At 40.0% G+C, this 22,439-nt stretch overlaps 1 protein-coding gene across 4 annotated transcripts; it reads left to right on the plus strand.

The window, feature by feature from the left end:
- The first annotated feature begins 185 nt into the window (after positions 1-185).
- On the plus strand, positions 186-21,846 carry UROD (uroporphyrinogen decarboxylase). Of its 4 annotated transcripts, none has more exons than XM_058175245.1 (11): positions 186-204; positions 10,413-10,458; positions 12,638-12,750; positions 13,783-13,862; positions 15,873-15,935; positions 16,056-16,253; positions 16,820-16,981; positions 17,978-18,115; positions 19,025-19,125; positions 20,028-20,094; positions 21,374-21,846. In XM_058175245.1, the coding sequence occupies exons 1-11, from the start codon at positions 201-203 to the stop codon at positions 21,536-21,538; spliced, it is 1,137 nt and encodes a 378-aa protein (XP_058031228.1). In that variant the 5' UTR covers positions 186-200; the 3' UTR covers positions 21,539-21,846. The 4 variants fall into 4 exon arrangements, with proteins under 4 accessions (XP_058031228.1, XP_058031229.1, XP_058031230.1 ...); XM_058175244.1 differs by lacking the exon at positions 186-204 and adding an exon at positions 4,972-5,071; XM_058175246.1 differs by lacking the exons at positions 186-204; positions 10,413-10,458 and adding an exon at positions 830-885.
- Positions 21,847-22,439: the final 593 nt, after the last annotated feature.

Here is a 22,439-nt window from a genome sequence, read left to right on the forward strand (position 1 = left end):
GTTACCTCTGCGAATGTATATGTACCCAATCACAAGAAGGGCATTGCCACGATCGACTACATCTGCGGAAAGCCAAAAAAGCGGGGGAGGGGGGAGGGGGCAGGAGATGTTAATCCTACTGGCAGACAAAAGGGAAGAAGAGGCAACCCTGGTTCCTGCATCGAGGCTTCGGTTCAAAGGCTGGAAAGGAAAGGCATTTCATGGGTAACGAGGCTATCCACGATTCAGTTGCTGATTTTTTTAATATTATAAATACAGTAGAAAACGAAAAACTAGCACCTCTGGTGTTTAAAACAGCAAGACAGACGGCAAAACTTCAACTTGTCCTGGAAAAAATGTGTTATTTATTGCATTGATGTCTGGAGTTTGTTTTTGAAAGAACGCAAGATGATTTACCTGAGATTCTTCCCTAATTTTCTCTCCATAACTCTGAGAAGTAGCTGGGCTGAACGCCCACCCCAAAACTTATAATCAAGTGAACCTGAATCTTACTAGACAAAACCCACCCACCACACTATGTGAACAGGCTCAAACACCACCACCCCAATCGTGTCCTCAGGGTAAAATTCCTCCGGGGATACCCAACTCCCACCTTGAGAGTGACAAGTCTTTGGGTCGATCTGTCAGTAATCCATCTAGCTTGGTCTATCTATCCTGATGGGTGGAGCAATGCAGGGAGGGATGGTCTCATTTTTCACCACTGTCTTTTAGAGTTTCACTTCAGGGTTTAACTGGCGGTGTCACAGAGTGGGAGGGATAGGCCACCTTCTGAGCTGGTAATGCTGAAATAGTGGTGGGTGACACACTGCTTCTGAGTGGTTGGATTCAAAGTAGAACTTAACAGATGGAAGTAAAGGACAATATGATCTCCCACTGGCATTCTAGGTATAGAAATTGGCTTGCTTGGTGCTTGAATTTCATATATGTACTCATACTGTATGTATTTTGTTTTATTTAATCCGGATATATCCAGTTGTGATCCAGTAAGGCTCTTATTACTCTATGACCTATAGACAATATCTGAGACACTCACAAGGCATTAGAATAGAATAGAATTTTTTTATTGGCCAAATGTGATTGGATACACAAGGAATTTGTCTTGCTGCATATGCGCTCAGTGTACATAAAAGAAAAGATACCTTCATCAAGGTACAACACTTACAACACTTAATGATAGTCATAGGGTACAAATTTAACACTTAATGATGCAACACTTAATGGGAGTCATAGGGTACAAATAAGCAATCAGGAAACAATAAATTTCAATATAAATTGTAAGGATACAAGCAACAAAGTTGCAGTCATACAGTCATAAGTGGGAGGAGATGGGTGATGGGAACAATGAGAAGATTAATATAGAATAATAAATTATATATAAAAACAATCACAATAAATAACAAAGAATACAAATGATGAATCATACCATAATGAATTTTGCAGTTATCATATTAAAGCGACATAAAATCCTTTGCACCATCATATCTGTGGGCAGTTAATTAGTTCTTGGCTATGTCTTCTCCTCTACCCACACTCTGTCTTCCAATGCCTTTTTCTGTTCCTTTGATTTACTCTGGCTTATGGTAAGACTGGCCCTGGTCTGAGGAACTATATATATATCACTCTGGCTGTATCCATATGATGTATTAAGTCAGGATATTATCTGAGCTTATTGAATAAATCACAATCAACTGGATTCAGACATCTTTCTAATCTGTAAAGACAGGTTATACTGGATGGATTCCATTTTGGGTTAGGGTAGTCTCTGAATCCAGCCCATGCTTTCCTAATCTAGTGGATCAATGATTATCATGCTAATTCTGTCATTTCTGCCTCTTCTCTCCCAGAATCAAGCACCATTTTCTCACTGTCTGTTTTCTTAATAACATTCTAGAATGATTGAAAAAAGCACCTCTCTTAATCTTGAAGTTTCAGCAAGCAATTTGTTTTGAAGAAAGCCCAGGACCATATTGCCTTTTATGGGATCAACCCACAACCTAGCTAGTTTAACACTTGTTTGGTCGATTGTGGTAATGTTTTAGTTTTTTCCCACTGTCTTTGTTGTACCTTGATGAACGTATCTTTTCTTTTATGTATACTGAGAGCATATGCACCAAGACAAATTCCTTGTGTGTCCAATCACACTTGGCCAATAAAATTCTATTCTATTCTATTCTATTCTATTCTATTCTATTCTATTCTATTCTATTCTATTCTATTCTATTCTAAATGGCAAGGATTGAACTGAGACATTGTAGAAGCAAATGGTTTGCCACTGAACTATGACTCTTATAGGATAATTATTTTCTTAGATGTAAGTTAGTCAAAGGGACAAAAACTTCAGAGAGAGATGGTTATCTATTAGCAGAATTCTTTTTTCTCTTCTATTCTTTTTAACAATTTTGGCAAGCAGAATTCTTTTTTCAAAGTGTAGGATCTAGCTAAAATGATGCCTTTGAAAATAAGTATGGAAATCATGTACTTTTAAGACTCATATTGGAACCAGTTAGGGCTTCATCCAAGGGGAAGAATATAGCATCGCTTTTTCAAGGCCCTTCCAAACAGCTGAAGATGCAAGCTATGTCATTAGATTAAGTGATACTGTTTTCTTAATGTGCCATTAAAGAATGGGGTGCCATTAAAGGAGAGGCAGTGGAAGGATTTTTACACATCAGGTAATAAAATAGCTTGACCAAACATGGGTGCGATATATCATGATGTGGCAGCAGTGAAGGGGAAATTTACCACTTTACCTAAGGCAGCGAAATGCCATGGCTAATGCTGGTGATGGCTAAAGTCTTAACCTCAGATCTCTTTGCTTACATTAGAAATAATTTTTGAAGCCACTTCTGCTTCAAACTGATTAAAAACCATGGGTGACTCTTCTACAGATACACCATGCACTCTGCAGATAAAAGTGGCCTTAACTGCAGCACTAGATAAAAACATGGGGTGTTGTCAAAGGCAGTTTTATCAGTTTCTTTGTTTCAACCTTTTTTTTTTTGGCGGGAGAATCCACAGTGCACTGAAAATATGGTATATTGTACACTTTACTTTTCAAGTACTCAGTTTTACACCATTAAAACAGAAATATGTACATATGATTAAGATTATTTCAACACTTGGAGAATTTTGAAGGGGAAATGGAGGGATCTCTAAAAATTAAAAATGGTTAAAAAAAAAAGAGAGAATTGAGCATTTTTACCCAATCGCATACTATTTCTTCTTTTACGCACACAGCCTGACCATTTGCTGCCATGCTAAAGTTGCAAACATCCAGGTAACCACCTGATGGTAGCAAAGAGCTGCATTACTATTATTTGTTTGCTGCTCACAAACCATAATTTAATGAATTGATTGACCTAAAACTTAACCCTCGGTTGAGAGATAGACTGAGCTAGTAAGTTAAGGATAAGTTGTCATAAAATATTCATAGAATATTTTTGCTAGTTCTATTACAGGTGCATAATCAGATTCATACAGCATTGTTATACAAAGTTGCAAATTCAGTTCTTGATACAACCTCTTGGAGATCTTTTTTCAATCTAGCAGATCTGAGTTGAAAAAACACAGAAAATTGTGAAATGGCTGCCAAGAGAATCAAGATTTTTATACAGTTCAGATCTGGTACCCAAATTTTACATGTATTTTTAGCAAACCTTAAACCACAATGTTTTGAAATTCTAGATCAATTATCTGATGCAGAATTCAGTCAAGTTTTACCACATAGAGATCTTGGGTATGTTTCTAGTTGCTATGACTATAGGTTATATCTAAAAATTCCTTGATTCCTGCAATATTTGTTCTTAGCTTGTTCTTAACAAGTTAGATGCATTATTAGTCCATCTGTCTTATGAGTGTTGCAACTATCTGACTATTTTATTTATTTATTTATTTATTTATTTATTTAATTAAACTTTTATACCGCCCTTCTCCCGAAGGACTCAGGGCAGTGTACAGCCTTCATTTAAAACAATTAATATACATATTAAAATAACAATTAAAAAGCTTATTCAATAAAAGGCCGAAATTAAAACCGTCCAATTGACCATGTAAAATACCCAGTAAAATTACAATTAAAAATTTAGAATTTAAAAATTTAGAATTTAAAAATCAGGCCAGTTCCGCTTGGATAAATAAATAAGTTTTCAGTTCCCGGCGAAAGGTCCGAAGGTCAGGCAATTGGCGTAAACCGGGTGGGAAGTTCGTTCCAGAGGGTAGGTGCTCCCACAGAGCAGGACCTTCCCCTGGGGGCCGCCAGCCGACACTGCTTGGCGGACGGCACCCTGAGAAGACCCTCTCTGTGAGAGCGTACGGGTCGGTGGGAGGCATGTGGAAACAGCAGGCGGTCCTGTAAGTACCCGGGCCCTAAGCCATGGAGCGCTTTGAAGGTGGTAACCAAAACCTTGAAGCGCACCCGGAAGACCACAGGTAGCCAGTGCAGACTGTGCAGGAGTGGTGTTACCCGGGAGCAACGTGGTGCTCCCTCAATCACCAGCGCAGCTGCATTCTGGACTAACTGAAGTCTCATTAAATCACAGGCACTGATAAACTTGCTTCTTTAAGAACATGTAAACTCTAATCGCGTCCACCCTCATTTGGAAGAAAGCTTCACCGCCTTCAATAGGATCCATTCTGAATAAACACAACATTTAATTTTTTGAAAATTACACTGTCACACTTAATCCCATCCCCAAAAAACATGATGAACAAATGGTGGCTTATTAAGTTTACTCAGTTCCTTATCGGAACTTAACACGGTACATAGTGTAGCTGAATGTTAATCGAGTTCAAGCGTATGGTTTTAGCACCATGCAAATAAAGCTTTCTTTGACTTCGCTCTTTTTTTTTTGTCGGAGCTACTACGGCAATCATTACGGTAATGGAGCGAGCCCCGCTCTTCTGACGCAAGTCTTGGGCGGGTCCCAAGAGCACCAATTAGGGCAGCCGGGACAAGAATCCGGAAGTCTAGAGGAGAGGTTGCTGTTTTTTTCTTCTTTTGGTAGGCAGCAGGGCGGGAAAAAGACACGCACCGCCGCGTAGAGGGCAAGATGGAAAAGAATGGGATGGTCGTGTGAGTAGCGGCTGCGGAGACGAAACGGAGGGATCGAATAACATTTTCTCCTTTCTGCTCTAGATTATTGGACTACATTTCCCATAGTCCCCAAATCTCGCTGTCATTAACTAAGGCCGGCAGAACTTTGGGAAATTGTAGTATATAACCTGCATGGCACCGAGGTGGGGAATGGTCGGAGGGCATTGGCATAGGGCAGGGTTTGCAAACTTGGATCTTTTAAGACTTGTGGACTTCAACTCCCAGAGTTCCTCAGCCAGCTTTGCTTTGCTGAGGAACTCTGGGAGTTGAAGTCCACAAGTCTTAAAAGAGCCAAGTTTGCAGACCCCTGGCATAGGGCAAATCAGGGAGCGGTGTCCCAACCCGTCCGGCATGAATTGGGTTGCATAGGGACGAGGCGCAAGAGTGGAGAACTCTACTTCTCAGAGGCACCGGGTTATGCTCCAAGAAATGGGAGTTCCCTGCCTTTTTTCCCCTTCCACCCCTTATGGCAAAGTCATTGGGTCTGCCGACATGCTCCCCAGGATCGAAAGCCCAGGAAAAGGAGGCCACTTAGCCGAGAAATCTAGTGGTTTGCAGCCCCGGTGCGCTAGTGTTTCGTTTGAGTGCCTAGGATGAGCCAGCGAGAAACTCAGGTTCCGTCTGGAGCTGTGTCAAGAATGATAGGCAGGACTTTATATTATCCTTCGCCTTTCTTAGTTTTAATGTGTGTCTAGGTACTGCTGGCAGGAAAGATATTAGGTTTCAAGCTGTCGTTTTTTTTGTTCTGCGGTTTAAAAACCAGGGGGCTCAAATGTCTCATTTGTCCCTTTTTTGAGATAATCTGTGGGTGCAGAAAGCAGCCTAAGAACGTGGTATTCTGAGAATTTCTCTTTCTCTTCAATTGCTCCTTAGTTCAAGGAAGGCAAAGCTGTAACCTTCCAGTTACGATTGGAATCTAAGTTGCTGTCTGCCCCAGTTGGCAGGGCCTATAGTCAGGGGGCTATGAGAATTACACTTCACAATATCTGGAACATTTTACGCTGCTGCCCTCCTTCCCTGCTACCTTTCTTCAGAAATATACATGTGAAAAGAGTTGAAAATATTGTGTAATCATTGTGTAATATATACAGTGACATGAAACTTAAGTTCTCAATGTGTTTACTTTTTGAAGTTTCTTGAAGTGAGATGATAGAATTGGGCTGTAAAGGTGATATTTTGAAATAATTTCCAAATAAGAACATTTTGCAATAAAAAGTACACAAGCCCAGTTCAATTTGAGGTCCAAAGTTCTGCTATCGTCCTGTGCCTACCAAGTGAATTTATCTACTGTATTTTATACCTCTTTAGAGAGAATGGCTTTTCCCAGCCTTTTCCTTCCCAATTTGTATTGTATAGTTCACAAAGTTTCTATAACCAACATGGCTAGAATTCTGAGAGTCACCGCTCCATAAGACCTTTAAATTGATGACTTAAGTGATTGAATAGGGATTAATTTTGGGATGGTATGTGTAGCAGTGGTGGGATTCAAGTAATTTAACATCCGGTTCTCTGCCCTAATGATTACTTCCAACAACCAGTTTGCCAAACTGCTCAGAAAGTTAACAATCGGTTCTCCCGAAGTGGTGCGAACTGGCTGAATCCCACCACTGATTCTATATATCTCGGTGAAGGGGATTGTAAAAATGTACAGTTTTTTTTCTTATGATACATGGACCATGTAAGTTAGAATCTTATGAAGACTTACCTGGGACTAAGTCCCTGGAATTTAGGGAAATTTATTTCAGAATCACCCTGCATTTAAAAGATTAATATACTACATTGCTGTTGTTGTTCTTTGCCTGACCAATGATGCTGACAGTATAAGCAGTAAAAGTTAATTGCTACTCTATATTACTGACAATGAAAAAAAGTTATGCTAACTTAGAAAAATCATTGTTGCGGTGTGACAGTGGCATAGGGGCTAGGGGCATTTGAGATCTGTAGCTGCTTCTGGATAAACTGTCAGCATGTGTAATCCTATACTGTTATGTCTCTTTGACAGTTGAAGAGATTTAACTTTAGCTCTGCTGTGATGTGAGAGAAACTGCCCTGACACTAGCTTTCAGAAGGCTGGAATTCTGCAAAGTTTGGAGGATGTATTTTCCCCCTTACAGGAATCTCTTCTATCATCCTAAACACTGAACTTCAGCACCCCGACAGGTCTTGCAAGGAGAATGCCTACTTGACAACTCTGCATCTCTGCCCCAGTACCCCAGGCAAAGAGAGCCAAAGTTGTATTGTCAGACTTCAGTCAGTTTTCCACTTCTGTTACCAGGGGACCATTCCTTTCAAAGTCAAGCTACTAAGTTTTTGAATTTCTTTTCATTTTGTTTACAGGGATTATTTTTGTAGGGGGAGGGGGGTATATTTGGTTGGTGCAGGCTGTTCAGACAGATGCTTAGAATAGGGCAGTGATTTTAGTTTCTTATTCTAAGTGTTTCTGAATCAACAAATGCAGACGATTATGGATTGTTTTTGAACTGGTGAGTAAAAATAGTAATAGCATGACGGAAGGGCTTTAGAATTGGTTATATAATTGAGAGGTGGGTTTCAGCCGGTTCTGACCAGTTCTGGAGAACCAGTAGTGAAAATTTTGAATAGTTCGGAGAACTGGTAGTAAAAATTCTGACTGGTCCCTCCCCCATTTATTCTCTGCCTCCCAATTCCCAGCTGATCGGGAGGAAATGGGGATTTGTGCAGTAACATTACCCTGGAGTGGGGTGGGAATGGAGATTTTACAATATCCTTTCCCTGCCACGCCCACCAAGTCATACCACACCCAACAAGCCACAGAACTGGTAGTAGAAAAATTTGAAACCTACCACTGATATAATTCTTCCCTCATTTAATACAGGCATTTGTTTCTAGTACTGATAACTAGTGCAGTTCATTGGATAGTTTGCTACGTTTTGTGTAGTGTGTGGGTGGATGATTTTTATGGTTTGAAACATTGGATTGTATCATTAATATAAGGAAATAAACAAAAGAAATAAGAATCTGGAATTCAGAAAAGAAACCGCCAGAAAACACCTTTATTTTGGGGGAGGGGCGTGTCAAGTTGCAAAATTTAATTATGGTTCAGCCGCCACATACTTCCTGTCATCTGTTTTATGTTACTTGAGAAACACAGAAAAACCTGCTTTCATTTGAGAACCATTTATATAAGTGCATATGTGAAAACCCAAGACTGGATTTAGAAGCATTTGGATATATCTCCATAGGAGATAAGGATGCTACATTCAGAACTTGCGGTTTGCATGTTGGGGTAAAGCTTATTTTATAACCTTTATTTAGGAATCAGAGCTAAGAATATTTCTGAAAATCTTCAGAATGCTTTCCTTTTGCAATTGAGACAATAATCACTTCCAGAAAAATAATCAAGATCTGATATTTTTTTATCTAAAAGAATAGCCATTTGGAGGGAGGTCTCATTTATTTTCAGCTTTCTGCCACAGTTGGAAAGAAATTATGTAAAGGACCTCAGGATTTTTGTGTGTTTGACCCTCACTAGGATAATTCTCAGAAAATGGAACAAAATGGACAACCAGTGTGCACCAGCTGCCAAAAAATATACAAATAGAATGAGACTATTGCCTTATACATTGTAAGACGCCCTGAGTCTTCGGAGAAGGGCGGGGTATAAATGTAAACAAAAAAAAAAAGCCAACACTGTTCTGGGCTGCATAAACAGGGATAGAATCAAAAATACATGAAGTGTTAATACCACTTTATAATGCCTTGGTAAGGCCACACTTGGAATATTGCATTCAGTTTTGGTCGCCACAATGTAAAAAACATTGTGGCGACCACAAGACTCTAGAAAGAGTGCAGAGAAGAGCAACAAAGATGATTCGGGGACTGGAGGCTAAAACATGAAGAACTGTTGCAGGAACTTGGTATGTCTAGTTTAATGAAAAGAAGGACTAGGGGAGACATGATAGCAGTGTTCCAATATCTCAGGGTTGCCACAAAGAAGAGGGAGTCAAACTATTCTCCAAAGCACCTGAGGGTAGAACAAGAAGCAATGGGTGGAAACTAATCAAGGAGAGAAGCAACTTAGAACTAAGGAGAAACTTCTTGACAGTTAGAACAATTAATCAGTGGAACAACTTGCCTGCAGAAGTTGTGAATACTCCAACACTGGAAATTTTTAAAAAAATGTTGGATAACCATTTGTCTGAAATGGTGTAGGGATTCCTGCCTGGGCAGGAGGTTGGACTAGAAGACCTCCAAGGTCCCTTCCAACTCTGTTGTTGTTGTTGTTGTTGTTAATTTGATATCTGGCTAGCCCAGGGGTCTCCAACCTTGGCAACTTTAAGCCTGGAGGACTTCAAGTCCCAGAATTCATAAAGTTGCCAAGGTTGGAGACCCCTGGGCTAGACCACCCCATGCCCATTAGGTCATCATTTCAGAGATATTATCTTACCTAAACAGAGAAACGGAACAACTTTGGGAGGGCAAAAAAAGCAGTGGAAACAGGAGTGACTTCCAATTTCCTGTTGCTTCCCCATTAAGTTTCCAGTTGGAAACTGGCAGGGAGCATCAGAAATCCTTCCTTCCTTCCCTCCCTCCCTATCATTCTGCTATTATCTCCCTCCCTTCCTCCATATAATTCCTATTGGCTTCCTATTTTCTTTGTTTATGGAAAGCTTACAGGGAGAAAGTCGGTGAGGAAGCCAGCAGGAGAGCTAAGTGGTTATTGCTGGGAGTGGGAGAGAGGAAGGAGGTGCATGTAGGTGGAAGTTAGGAAGGAGACATGGGAATGCGTGAGAGGTACCATGTGGTTTGGGAAGGATATGTGGGTGTGCATCAGAGATGCTGTGAGAGTTAGGGAGGTCGTGCAGATTTTGCAATTAAAAACATTTCATGTAATATTCAGATATATATATGTTTATAACTCTTCATAGTAAACCATAATAAAAAAACTTAATCTTCATAACATAACATCACATCAAATACTTTAACTGACTTCCATAATTACCATTAAAAATATTCTATACTTTCAGATATTTTAACTAAATTCCAAATCCCATTATTAATATTAGAACCATTTAATGTATTATCAACTATTTTCTTCTTTTCTTGCTGTCTCCTTTTTTTCTTCTTTCTCTTAGAATCCTTTACTCTCTTTATTTGCCCTGTATTTCTATCTACTCTCCTCCTTCCCCTTCCCCTTGTTCTTATTTTCCCATTGTTAATTCCAGTATAACCATTTGAGTTTTTTATATATTTCCCCCCCCCCTTTTTCTTCTTCTTGTCTCTTTCTACCCTCTCTGTTTTTCTCTACTCTCCTAATTTGCAATATATTTCCATTGTGCAGATGGTGATGTAGGTTGGAAAGGGTGCCCAAGGTGCCTGAAGTTCAGGTAGGATACATGGGGTGGGGGTGGGGAGAATGTAGATGAAAAAGGATGTGGAGATCACAGGGGTGTAAGAGGGGCTGTGAGGGTCAGTTAGGGTGTGCAGAGGACAGTATGGCTTCAAAAGAATGCATGGGGGTCACAAGGGTGTATGAGGGGCTGCTCTGGTTGGGGATGGTTCACAGGAGGAATATGGAAAAGTACTGAGCAATAGTAGGACCGCAGAGGTGCTGTGCAGGTCAGGGATGGCATGGGGGGGAGACAGCCTAAGTGTATGGGGATTCCCAAAAGGTGCTGCATGGGTCAGGAAGGCGTGTCAGAGGGGCAGGGATTAGAGAGGGGGAATGCCATGTGAATCAGGGATGACACATGGGAGACAATGCATGTCAAGAAAAGTGCATTGGGGCATGCAAGAGGGACTCTGTGGGTCAGGGAAGGCACACAGGAGGGCAGCATGGGTCAGGGAGAGTGCATGGGGTTGCATAACAGGTGCTGCATGGGTTGGGGAAAGTGCGAGGTTGGGAAAGTGTGCAGGTGTGTAAGCAGAGGTTGGGGGAGCATGCAGAGGGCTGTGGGGGCAGGTGGAGTGCACAGGGATTCCCTTCCCTTCATATCCCTTCCCAGAAGACAGATAAGTGGCTGCTGCTGTGTGGGGAGGGAATGAAGTACTGTGAGATTGACTGAGAAACTGTCAAATAAATTTGAAAATGAAGATCATGTGACTGGAGCAGCAGCCAATAGCACTGAAGCAGCCGCATCTTTCCCAGATTTCATTCCATTGGGTCATATTCTGTAAATTAGCCCATTAAAGGTGCCTTAGTGTAAAAAACCATTGCCCTATGATGCACCATTTCACCCAGTTAAAGATCATAACAATGAGAGTTTAATTCATAGATAGATAGATAGATATCTGGGGAGAAGCTGACAATAGAGATAGTGTCTGAAAATGGATCAGAAGAAGCTGGCGAGCTGCAGAGGAAAAATGCAGGAAACATTAACAGGAATAGTTGAACTTGCTGTGGCAGGGGTCTCTAACCTTGGTCACTTTAAGACTTGTGGACTTCAACTCCAAAGCTGGCTGAGGAATTCTGGGAGTTGAAGTCCACAAGTCTTAAAGAAGCCAAGGTTGGAGACCCCTGTGCTATGGCACCTCCATTTAACTCTGCATTCATTATTACCGAATGACCAAGAACAGAATATATGCTATCTGTCTCATGCTTCCCAGAGTACACATCTGGATAAATAATACACACATATACAACATAAGGGGAGAGCACACAAACATACGCAGTCTGCCTGTGCACTCAATTCTCTCTCTTTCCATGCATGTGTGTATCTGTGTGTGCATTCAACCTGCTTAGTGCCTGGGAAGAAAGTGCACCCATTATCATATGGCAGGAAACCCAGATGCTTCCTAAGGCTGCTTACGGGGCTAAAGGGGTTGGGAAGAATTTCCAGAAGCTGTGATTTCCTTGCCTATTTATTCCGACCCTTTGGAATATTGGAAAGGAACGTGAAGAGGTTGGGACGCTTGCCTGTCTGACTGTCAGCAGGATAACACTCTGGAAAGTGATCAAACTGGGATCAAATCACACACTCTGAAAAGAAAGATCAAGATCAAAATGGTTTGGGGTCAGCCAGGAGTACAGAGAAAAAAAAATCCTGAACAAATTCCCACAGTGCATCCCTAAGGGCCGCGGCTTTGAATGTTGGCAGTGCCCTATTCTAAGCAGCCTTCCTGATCTCTCCTGGTCGTGTGCCCCAGAGTGGAACATACGGAGTCCACTCTCCTCCCGGTGCACAGACACCATGGGACAGGAACAGAAATGCTCATGCACAGACCCAGCGTGTTACTTCATTATGGATGCCTCTCATTGGCAAAGAGAAAGATTTCCCAAAGCCATGTTTGATGTTGTTTTCCTCTTGTAATCAGCTGCCACAATATTTATGGCAGACGCCATTCACTTTAGACTGCATCCTTAATCCCAAGGAGGAATTTAAAAGATATTATTCGATTTTCCCTGTTACAGATGCAGGATTTTCACTCTTGTAATTCCTACACTAAGGAAGACTGTAGAATTTATACTGAGAAAGTAACTGCTTAATACCACCAGCTATAGTGATCTGGAAGATTCAAAGACTCCACCTTTTATGTTTTGATTGCTTTTTGTTTTCCTCTGATTAGTCCTACAGGGTTTCCTGAATTGAAAAACGACACTTTCTTGCGAGCAGCCTGTGGAGAAGATACAAAATACACTCCTGTTTGGTGTATGAGACAGGCAGGAAGATACCTGCCAGGTAATTAAAGCAGAAAGGGTGACTTGAATTTCTACAAGAGGTGCATAGTTTATCGCTTTCAAATAGCTGCAGTTCCAGTTATTCTTATTGGCCGTATTGGTTGAGTTGAATGGAATTATAGTCACAAAGATACTGTTTCTGTTGTCCAGTCATTGTGTCATATCTGAGTTGCAAAAGTCCAAATAGCCATTAGATGGCAGCAAAGAGAAAAGGGACCCCACTAGTTATCTGTATTTGGGAGGCTAAATGTTACAGCTTTTTCTATACCTTGTGGCTTTTTTGAAGTGATTCAAAAAAGTATTTGGGAATGGGATGGTATTGGTTTTTGTGCTTTCAAGTCAATGTTGATTCCAGTGGACTTCCTGGACAGTCTCTGCAGTTTTCTTGGCCACAATTTTCAGGAGTGATTTGCCATTCCTTTTTCTCCCTGGGGCTGAAAAAGAGTGACTGGCCCAAGATTACCCAGCTGGTTTTGTGACTAAGGCAGGACTAGAATTCAGTCTTCTAGTTTCTAGCCTGATGCCTTAACCACAATATCAGCCTGACTCTCTTGGGTTGGGTACGGACCAGAGGTGAAATCCTGCAGGTTCTGACAGGTTCTGGAGAACCGGTAGTGGAAATTTTGAGCAGTTCAGAGAACCGGAAGCGAAAATTTTGAGTGGTTTGGAGAACCGACAAATACCACCTCTGGCTGGCCCCAGGAGTGGGTTGGGAATGGAGATTTTGCAATATCCTTCCCCTGCCACGCCCACCAAGCCATACCAGGCCCACCAAGCCACGCCCACAGAACCGATAGTAAAATTTGGATTTCACCACTGGTACGGACACTTTATTTTAATAAGATATATAAGCCATGGATTATGAAGCAGGAGTAAATTTCTGGCAAATGAGAAGAGGGCAAGGGAAAAAAATATTCTAAAGATCAGATTCTAGGGAGAATTCTGGGAGTGAATACAGGTAGTCCTCGACTTATAACAGTTCATTTCATGACCATTTGATCCATGTTCTATCCACTTTCTAATTATTTTGCAGAATTCCGTGAGACTCGAGCAGCTCAGGATTTCTTTGCAACCTGTCGATCACCAGAGACGTGCTGTGAACTCACGCTGCAAGTATGGAGAGAACTTTATGTTGTTCTTAATTAGGACTGATGTTCAGGACTGAAATTCTATTCAGGACATGACTTACCTCTTAAGTCTATGTTCATTTTGTTCTTTCTAAAGTTATCTCTGCTCCACTTGTTTAATGTCTGTGTATCCTAGGTATTTTTCCTTCTTCTTTGCTTCTGTTCTTTATTCATCCTTATTGTACTGATACATTGCGTGTATTTCTTATGTTTTCTGTTAGAACTTAATTTGGGATATTTTCATTAGGTTTGTTTTCATTAATTTACCCAATGTAGTTTTGTTATTTTAAACACACACACATATTAAAAACCTGAATTTTCATTTATTTGCCTAAAAAACAATTATATACATTGCTGACTGCTTTTTCCGCTTTTTAATCTTCTATTTATATAATGCTTCCTCTGTTTTCTGTCTCATTGTTATAAACTTGTCAATAGTTTTTCAGTGTTCATTGTCAGACTGACAGCATCACTTTAAACATTACTTGGGTCTGTTTTTATAATTTTCAAACTGAAAAAAAACCTCTCTTTTTTTTTTACACATTAATCTTATTCTATTTTTGGCCATTGAGAGTTTTGTCTTTGACCTGAATATAATATATTAGTTTAAAAATAGAAAATTTTGTGTTTCTTAAAAATTAACTTTTTAATATTTACCCTTTTGTAATATTTTTAAATCACTACTTTTCATGATCTTTTAATACTGTTATTGGCAACTTTGTACATTATCCCACCTGACTTGTCTCTTCATCTGAGCTACTTAATGGTTTTCCAATCACATGCATTTTCAATTTTTTTCCATTAAGTGGTTGCTGTTGCTAATCATTGCCTTCTTCAATTTTTTATTGGTCACTTCCTCCTCCTCTTTGTCATTAAGGGCTGTTCTTTTGGGAAGGGGGACAAGGGATTTGTGGAACATAAGATTGGGCATGAAAGATTTGATGGGGTCCCCAGACATATTTAATCTTTCTTAAACAAAGTGAAGAATATTGTCCAATAGAAACTAAAGCATTACATGTAACTGCATGCACCATGTTATAGGGCTCACCTAGTCAGTCAAGGGCAAATTCCGACTTCTTTCTATAGACACACAATTGAAGAGGTCAGCTAGCATCCAGCACATTGTCCTAGAATTACCAACTTTTCTAGTTGTATGGCTGGAATGTATACACACAATTACTCCAATAGCAATAACACTTAGACATATATACCACTTCACGGTGCTTTACAGCCCTCTCTAAGCGGTTTACAGAGTCAGCATAGTGCCCCCACCAATCTGGATCCTCATTTTACTGACCTTGGAAGGATGGAAGGTTGAGTCAACCTTGAACCCCATCAGGATTGAACTGCTGGCAATGTGAATGCAGAGTTAGCCCGCAATACCGCATTCTAACCACTGTGCTACCATGGCTTTTGTAGCTATTGAAAATAATTAATTATTAATTATCATATTTTATAGTTATATTTTATATAACTATATTCTGCCCCAAATGAACAATAATTTTCCTCTTCCTAAGTTAGGCATTCTTGGATTCCCTGTAAATTTCAGCATATATTTATAAAAGGGTGATGCTTCATTAGTAGAATGTGAATAATATTAACAATATAGTACTATCAGAGGTGATGTGGATTCTGACAAACAGTAGAACTGGTCTATAGAGAAAATCTTTAGTGCACAATATATGTCTGTATGGTAGGCAAGATTGTGCCATTGATACAGCAACGCTGGGTTTGTTAATTATCCAAGAAGCACTTAAAGCTGCCTCTGGAGAGACCTGCAATTACAGTTTCTTAATTTTCTTTTATATAGAAAAACAGTCCACACAGAATGACAGCTACTGTGCATCATAAAACATCCTAGCTCTATTTGTTCCATCAAATTGCTTTATATTTTCACTAGATTGCTAGATTCGCCTATTTCATATAATATGTATGTATAAATCAAGCCTGGTTAAAAATCAAGTTTATGTGTTGTCTCCACTCGCTTTGGTTTCAGCCTCTACGACGCTTTCCTTTTGATGCTGCCATCATCTTCTCTGACATCTTGGTGGTGCCTCAGGTATGAGAAGTGGCTGGGGGGGAGGAGGAGATGCTGTAATGATTTTACTTGGGAGAAGGGAAGCTGACAAACTTTTAAAACCAGAATGAGTTCTGTCCCACATTGACTTGTCTCTTTCAGGCACTGGGCATGGAAGTGGTGATGGTACCAGGAAAAGGGCCCACATTTCCAGAACCACTAAAGGAAGTAGAGGACCTGCTGAAGCTTCGGCCGAAGGTTGATGTGGCAACAGAACTGGGCTATGTCTTCCAGGCTATCACACTGACACGGCACAGATTGGAAGGGAAGGTGCCTCTGATCGGCTTCTCTGGTGCCCCAGTGAGTTCAGTTATTTGGAAAAACATACCCTACAAGAAATCCCTGTTTGCATCTCTACACTTTTTGAGTAGTATAGGAATGTGCTATATTTCTATATTGTTATTGGACACCAGGAGGGTTCTAAGTCTTTGACAGCATCATTTGACAAGTCATTTAGGAAGGAGAAATTGTCTTGGTTCTTAATTACTTTCAGCCAGACTTTTTCTATTCTTGCTTCTCAGCCATTAACTTAATACATTAATCAGTTGACTAGCTAACCATCTACTCCACAAAGATCTGCCAGTTTTATTTTGTGACATGTGATTTTATCTATTGTATTTCATCCCAAAAGACTTAGTTGGACATGAAAATTAATTGTTTCACAAGCTACTTTTTTGGGTGTAACTCTCCAGTGTTGATATCGTTTTGAAGGAGAGCACAGTACAATGCCAACCATGTAATCTGTTTGTAGTAGAACTGCTTCACTGTTTTTGCAAGGTTCATGTAACTGCAGAAGCTGGCCTAGCTTTGGAAGTAGACTTTTTTATTCATATGTACTATCCCTTTCTGCTCACTCTCATTCCTAGTGGACTTTGATGTCCTATATGATTGAAGGTGGTGGCTCCAACACGATGGCCAAAGCCAAGGCTTGGCTCTACCGACATCCTGAGGCCAGCTATCGGCTGCTCACTTTATTGACTGATGTTATTGTGGAATATCTGGTGAGACAGGTGGCTGCAGGTGCTCAGGTGAGTGGACCCTGAACAGCCTCTGTTCATAAGTTTGTAGGCATCACCGTTCCTTAAATAGACTGGTTCTTGGTTTCTGAGGGTATACTATTTCTTTTATCTTTCCGCCAAAAAAGATCCTTTCAAGGTAGGATAATCGAATGGATAAATCAGCACTGTATTATTTAGGCTACTGTTCGTAGAACATAAATTTTCATAAATATCTGATTGTCATTTCCTCTGTTATTTTTAAGACTAGATTTCTGGAGTTCACAAGGACAGATCGAAGCTGAATTTGATGACGTTGGACAGAGCACAACTCTGCACCACAACCAATGATAATATAAACTACCAGTCATTTTCAGCTTTCGAGATTTTTGATCTGGCTTTATGAGCTCCAGAAAACTCTTTTTTTCCTCCCAGATTATTCTTCTTCCCAAAATATTTCAAGAGACGTCAACTTGCAGCTAGCTCATATATTTAGCCAGGACAGTAAGAGTTTGCTGACGAGTTCTGCCCTTCTTCCAACTATCTGCAGTTACTATTATGATGAAACTGAGATCTATCCATATAACTGGCTACCATAATAGGCTTCTTGAATATACTGGTATAGATTTTGTCTACATAAAACTCATTCTTGTATTATACCAAATATATATAGGAACTGCAACCTTGACTTCTGTATTCTTTCACTCGAGAATAGGATTAAAAACTGCAGCTACCATGTGACAATCTAATCGTGGAATAAAACCTTCAACAAAGATAAGAACAATGGACAATACTACCTAAGGGTTTTCCGGTGTAATTTTCTCCTAAATACATTTTGGTGCACCCAAAGGCAATTGAAACTTAGATTTGGTCCAGTTGAAGAACCCTAGAATGATATTTCTATGCCAGGACAGAATGGAGTGAATGCCTTGTACAATGGGGAGGGACTTCCAGATAAGTGGAAGGAAAGAGGGAGAATAGCCGTTAACCAAGAAGTGATTCTGGTCTTCTGCTTGTCTTTTTTGCCAGGCTCTGCAGGTTTTTGAGTCCCATGCAGGACATCTGGGGCCAGTGCAGTTTGCAGAGTTTGCCCTCCCATTCATTCGGTCCATTGCGAAAGGTGTGAAGAATAAGCTACAAGAAAATGCTCTTCCTGCGGTGCCAATGGTAAGAGATGGGACTGTTTCCTTCTGCTTTTTTTCTGAATTATTACCAGAATTTACAGTGATTCTGTCGAGAATGACAGCGTTTTGTTTATTTTAAAGGCAAATACCACTTTTTGGTAGAATCCTGAAGCTCATTTCACCGATCATATGTTTTTCTCAATGATTGAAACTAAAATTTTCTCAATGATTGAAACTAAAATTAACATTCATTTTCTAGAAAACATAAAGGTAGAACAGAGAAAAGACCTGGATCAGACTAAAGACCTACATAATCCAATATTCAGATAGCTATGGAGTACTTGCAAGTAGGATAGGACTACAGTTAGACTCCAGCAACTAATAGGAAAACAATTGTAGCCTCTGCTGTTGCTAGAAAATTTATAGCTACCCTGATTTAGTAGCCAATAAAAGAGAATAAATTTTATTCTCTTTTTTCTATTCCTTCAGTCTCCTTTGTAAGAACTTTTTTTCTGACTTTTCAAAACAGTATAAAAATATGAAGAACTTTATATTTTAGTATAGAAATTTACATTTCTAAATGAAAAAAAATGTGGATGTTAAAGTAGAACAGTTTCCCCCTCCCCTCAAATCACAACTGGGTGTAAAGCTGGCATTTCAGAGATTAGTTTTATAGTGCAGACTTTCCATAATTAGAGGTGGTGGACAAAAGGTTTGCACTTCCACTACTTTTTATAGAAGTGTCTTTTTTCATCCTCTCTAATGTCTAACTAGGGGAAAAAAGGATAATATTCAAATAAACATGTCACTATGCATAATTTTTAAGCCACGACATAATATAAATTTTCTTCATGCAAAATTCGAGTTCCTATGTTACCAAGCATTTGTAACCCTGTCCACATAATCCTAATTGTTTTCTATCTTCTCCTCTCCTCTCCTCTCCATCCACTAGATCATCTTTGCTAAGGATGCCCACTATGCACTGGAGGATTTGGCACAATCTGGGTATGAAGTAGTTAGCCTGGACTGGACAATATGTCCTCAAGAGGCTCGGTGAGAAATGGGGTGTATTCCCTTGGGAACTCTGTATGGGTGTCATCTTTCTAATGGCATACTTCCTCTGTTTTGCAATAATAGAGTAGCTTATCATAAAAAATCAAATCCCTCTCACATATGATATTTGAAAAATAAATGGTAGCTGAAGCTGAAGCTAAGACCAAGATACCAATCATAGGTTGTGCATGAAATATAATCATGAGTTTTCTAGGACAGGTTAGGCCAGTGATGGCAAACCTTTTGGACACTGAGTGCCCAAATTGCATGCGTGCGCGCATGCCCAAACTGAAAGGTGCATGTGCATGAACGCACACATACATGCACATGTGCAGACGTGCACACATGCACAGCAGAGGCCAGCAGGAGGCGGGGCATCCCAACACCGGCAGCGTGGCAAGAGGTAAGATCTTTTTCTTTCGTGAGCTTCCGTTTCATCGTTTGTAGGGAAACAAGCTCACAAAAGAAACGCCACAGGGATCTGACCTGGGGTGACCTGGGGAGAGGGCTCTGCATGCCACAGGTTCACCATCACGGGGTTAGGCTGATGTAATGTAACAGATAGGACAGAATGTTCTATTGCTCTTCCTTTACAAAATCAAAAATAAATGAGTACCTTATTTTTTTTAATTTGAAATAAAAAAATAAGGTTCCATATAGGGAAATTAGTAATTTTCTGTTTTCACTCAGCTACCCAAGACTTGCTTTTGTGGGTAGCTTACCTCTGCTTCAGCATTTTAGACTTGGAGTTAGTCAGAGATGGATGGATGGATGGATTTGACTGATAGCTTGTCTTTTATTTAGGAGTTATCATTGCATGTTAAGGCAATGAAGTCCAACAAGCAATTTTATCTTGGTTAAGTGCCTTTTGTACACTTTAATATTTTTTTCCCCTGATCCAGCAAGCGGATAGGAAGAAACGTTACCTTACAAGGGAATTTAGATCCATGTGCTCTATATGCATCCAAGGTAAGGAAACATGCATTAACTTGTAACGATCAGGTTATATACTCACTTCTACAGTCTCTGACTACTTATATAAATTCATTTGTTTTCTGCCTGGGTTCCATAGACCTTGAATGGGTTCTGCTGGACAAAGGAAGAAAAATTCTCTACAAGATATTTATTAAAGGGGGAAAAAATTCCCTTGCAGAGAATTTTTCCTTAGTCCCTTGTGGAGAGTAGGAGAGAAAAAATTTCTTAGTGACAAAGAAAAAAACCACACACAGAACAACACACATTCTGCTAGAGAGACATTTCCTAAAGATGGGCTCCAGCACAAGTCCGAAAACTGGAAGACAAAACCTCTGGTCCCAAAGACTGACCCAGATTGGATCCTGCAAAAAAAAATAATCCCTAGAAATGTGAATAAGCCTTCCCCCCCTCCCACATCCTCGCCCTTTATGGAAAGAGTTTTTCCCCTCTTAGCCACTAAAGAATAGTGTGGCAGGACTTATTAGCTGACATTCAGAAGCCCCACCCTTCTTATTAGGCGTTCTGAAACTTTTTTATTTTTAAAATCGGTTCTCCAGGTTGAAAAAGTTTAAACACTCATGCTCTTGTGTTTTTTCATAAAAAGAAACAAGAAAACAGGTTTTCCATTGACAGAGAAGTTAAAGACAATTTTCACATCCTAACCAATTAAACTAGCCACAGATCAGTACTTTCCTACTGTAAATAAAATCTTGCTTATTATAGGTTAATGAAGGTCAAAGAGCTGTTGCCAAAAACTGTTTTTCTGTGCTGTGGACCAATCAATGACTTCAAACCATGCTTTTGTTATGGAAACAACTAAAGTTGGCTTTAAGGCACTGCTTTTTCCTCCCACTTATGTAACCCATTCAGAATTTTACATAGTGTGAGCAAAATATGGTTGTTTCTAATTCAGATTGCTATGCGACAGCAAGTTAGGCAGAAGAGCAAAGGAATTGGGCTAGGTTATTTCTACCCAGTTCCCCAATAGTTTTGAAAATGTGATGTAAAAGAGCCAAGGTGACGCAGTGCTTAGAATGCAGTATTGCAAGCTGACTCTGCCCACAGTCTGGAGTTCGATCCTGAAGGAGCTTGAAGTTGACTCAGCCTTCCATCCTTCTGAGGTCGGTAAAATGAGGGTCCAAATTGTTGGGGGGGATTTTCTGACTCTGTAAACCGTTTAGAGAGGGCTGTAAAGAACCATGGAGCAATATGTAAGTGCTATTGCTATTCCAATTGTTATCTGGTCTGCTTAATCATTTTTTACTTCCCACAGGAGAAGATTGGGGAGTTGGTAAAAAGGATGTTGGAAGGCTTTGGCTCCCAGCGTTACATTGCCAACTTGGGTCACGGCCTCTATCCTGACATCAATCCAGAACACGTAGGGGCTTTTGTGGATGCCGTGCACATGCATTCTTCCAATCTGAACAAATGTTCTTAGAGACTCAGAGAAAACAGTCCTTAAGCAAAAAAGAAAAAAAGAAAAGAAATGGATCATCTGCTAAGCAAATGTAATTATTATTGAGAGGTAACTTCCTGGAAAGGATCTCGGTATAATTAGCTACAAAGGCTGCGGCAGGAACTGGCAAAAGGAACTGGGGAGTGCAGGATTTTCACACATATGTTATCTTCTTCGCAGTCTCTACTGTAGAAAATGGATTCATTCTGAAACATATTTCCCCAACTGTGTACTTTTTATCCCCAATTACTCCTATTGATTACAAAACTAATTTTGAGTGCCTCCAACAATCAGTTATCATTGAACTTCGTCTGCCCTTCCATACAAGATTTGGCTGTCTTGTCTTACCTTGCTTCTTACCCATCTGTTTCTTGCAGGAACATTTTTTTAATTACTTGGGTTGTTTTTAATATTCAGAAGTGCCGCAAAAGTGGTGCTATTGATGTGGGGAGAAGTTCAGAACATCTGAGAAAGAGGAGATATGCCTCATGCTTATGCTTGAATGGTCTGCTTCTGCAGTTTTAAGTATCCTGTGTCTGAGGAAGGGATAATCGGTCCCCTTTTAGCTTATATGCAAATTATATTGTTTATACCAAAAAAGGAAGAACTAAATTCCCCACTTCCAGTTACAGGGAACCGTAACCTCTCTCTCTCTAGTCCCATCTCAGCAGCACAGATTGTCTTTGAATGGGTATCTTTTTTATGATTTCTGATTGGCAGCATTAATGGACTAATACCAAAAGGGCTGGAGTGATACAACGAAGTCTTCCTTTTTTTTTTTATTAAACATCAGATCAAGAAGTTGTACATACAAAATAAAGAGACAGAAGAATGATACTTTTATGGCAACAAATACTGGGTGAGTAGGGCTTGTCTGGTCTTC

Source organism: Ahaetulla prasina, chromosome 3 (assembly GCF_028640845.1).
Source record: "Ahaetulla prasina isolate Xishuangbanna chromosome 3, ASM2864084v1, whole genome shotgun sequence".
In the NCBI taxonomy this organism is placed as follows: Eukaryota; Metazoa; Chordata; class Lepidosauria; order Squamata; family Colubridae; genus Ahaetulla; species Ahaetulla prasina.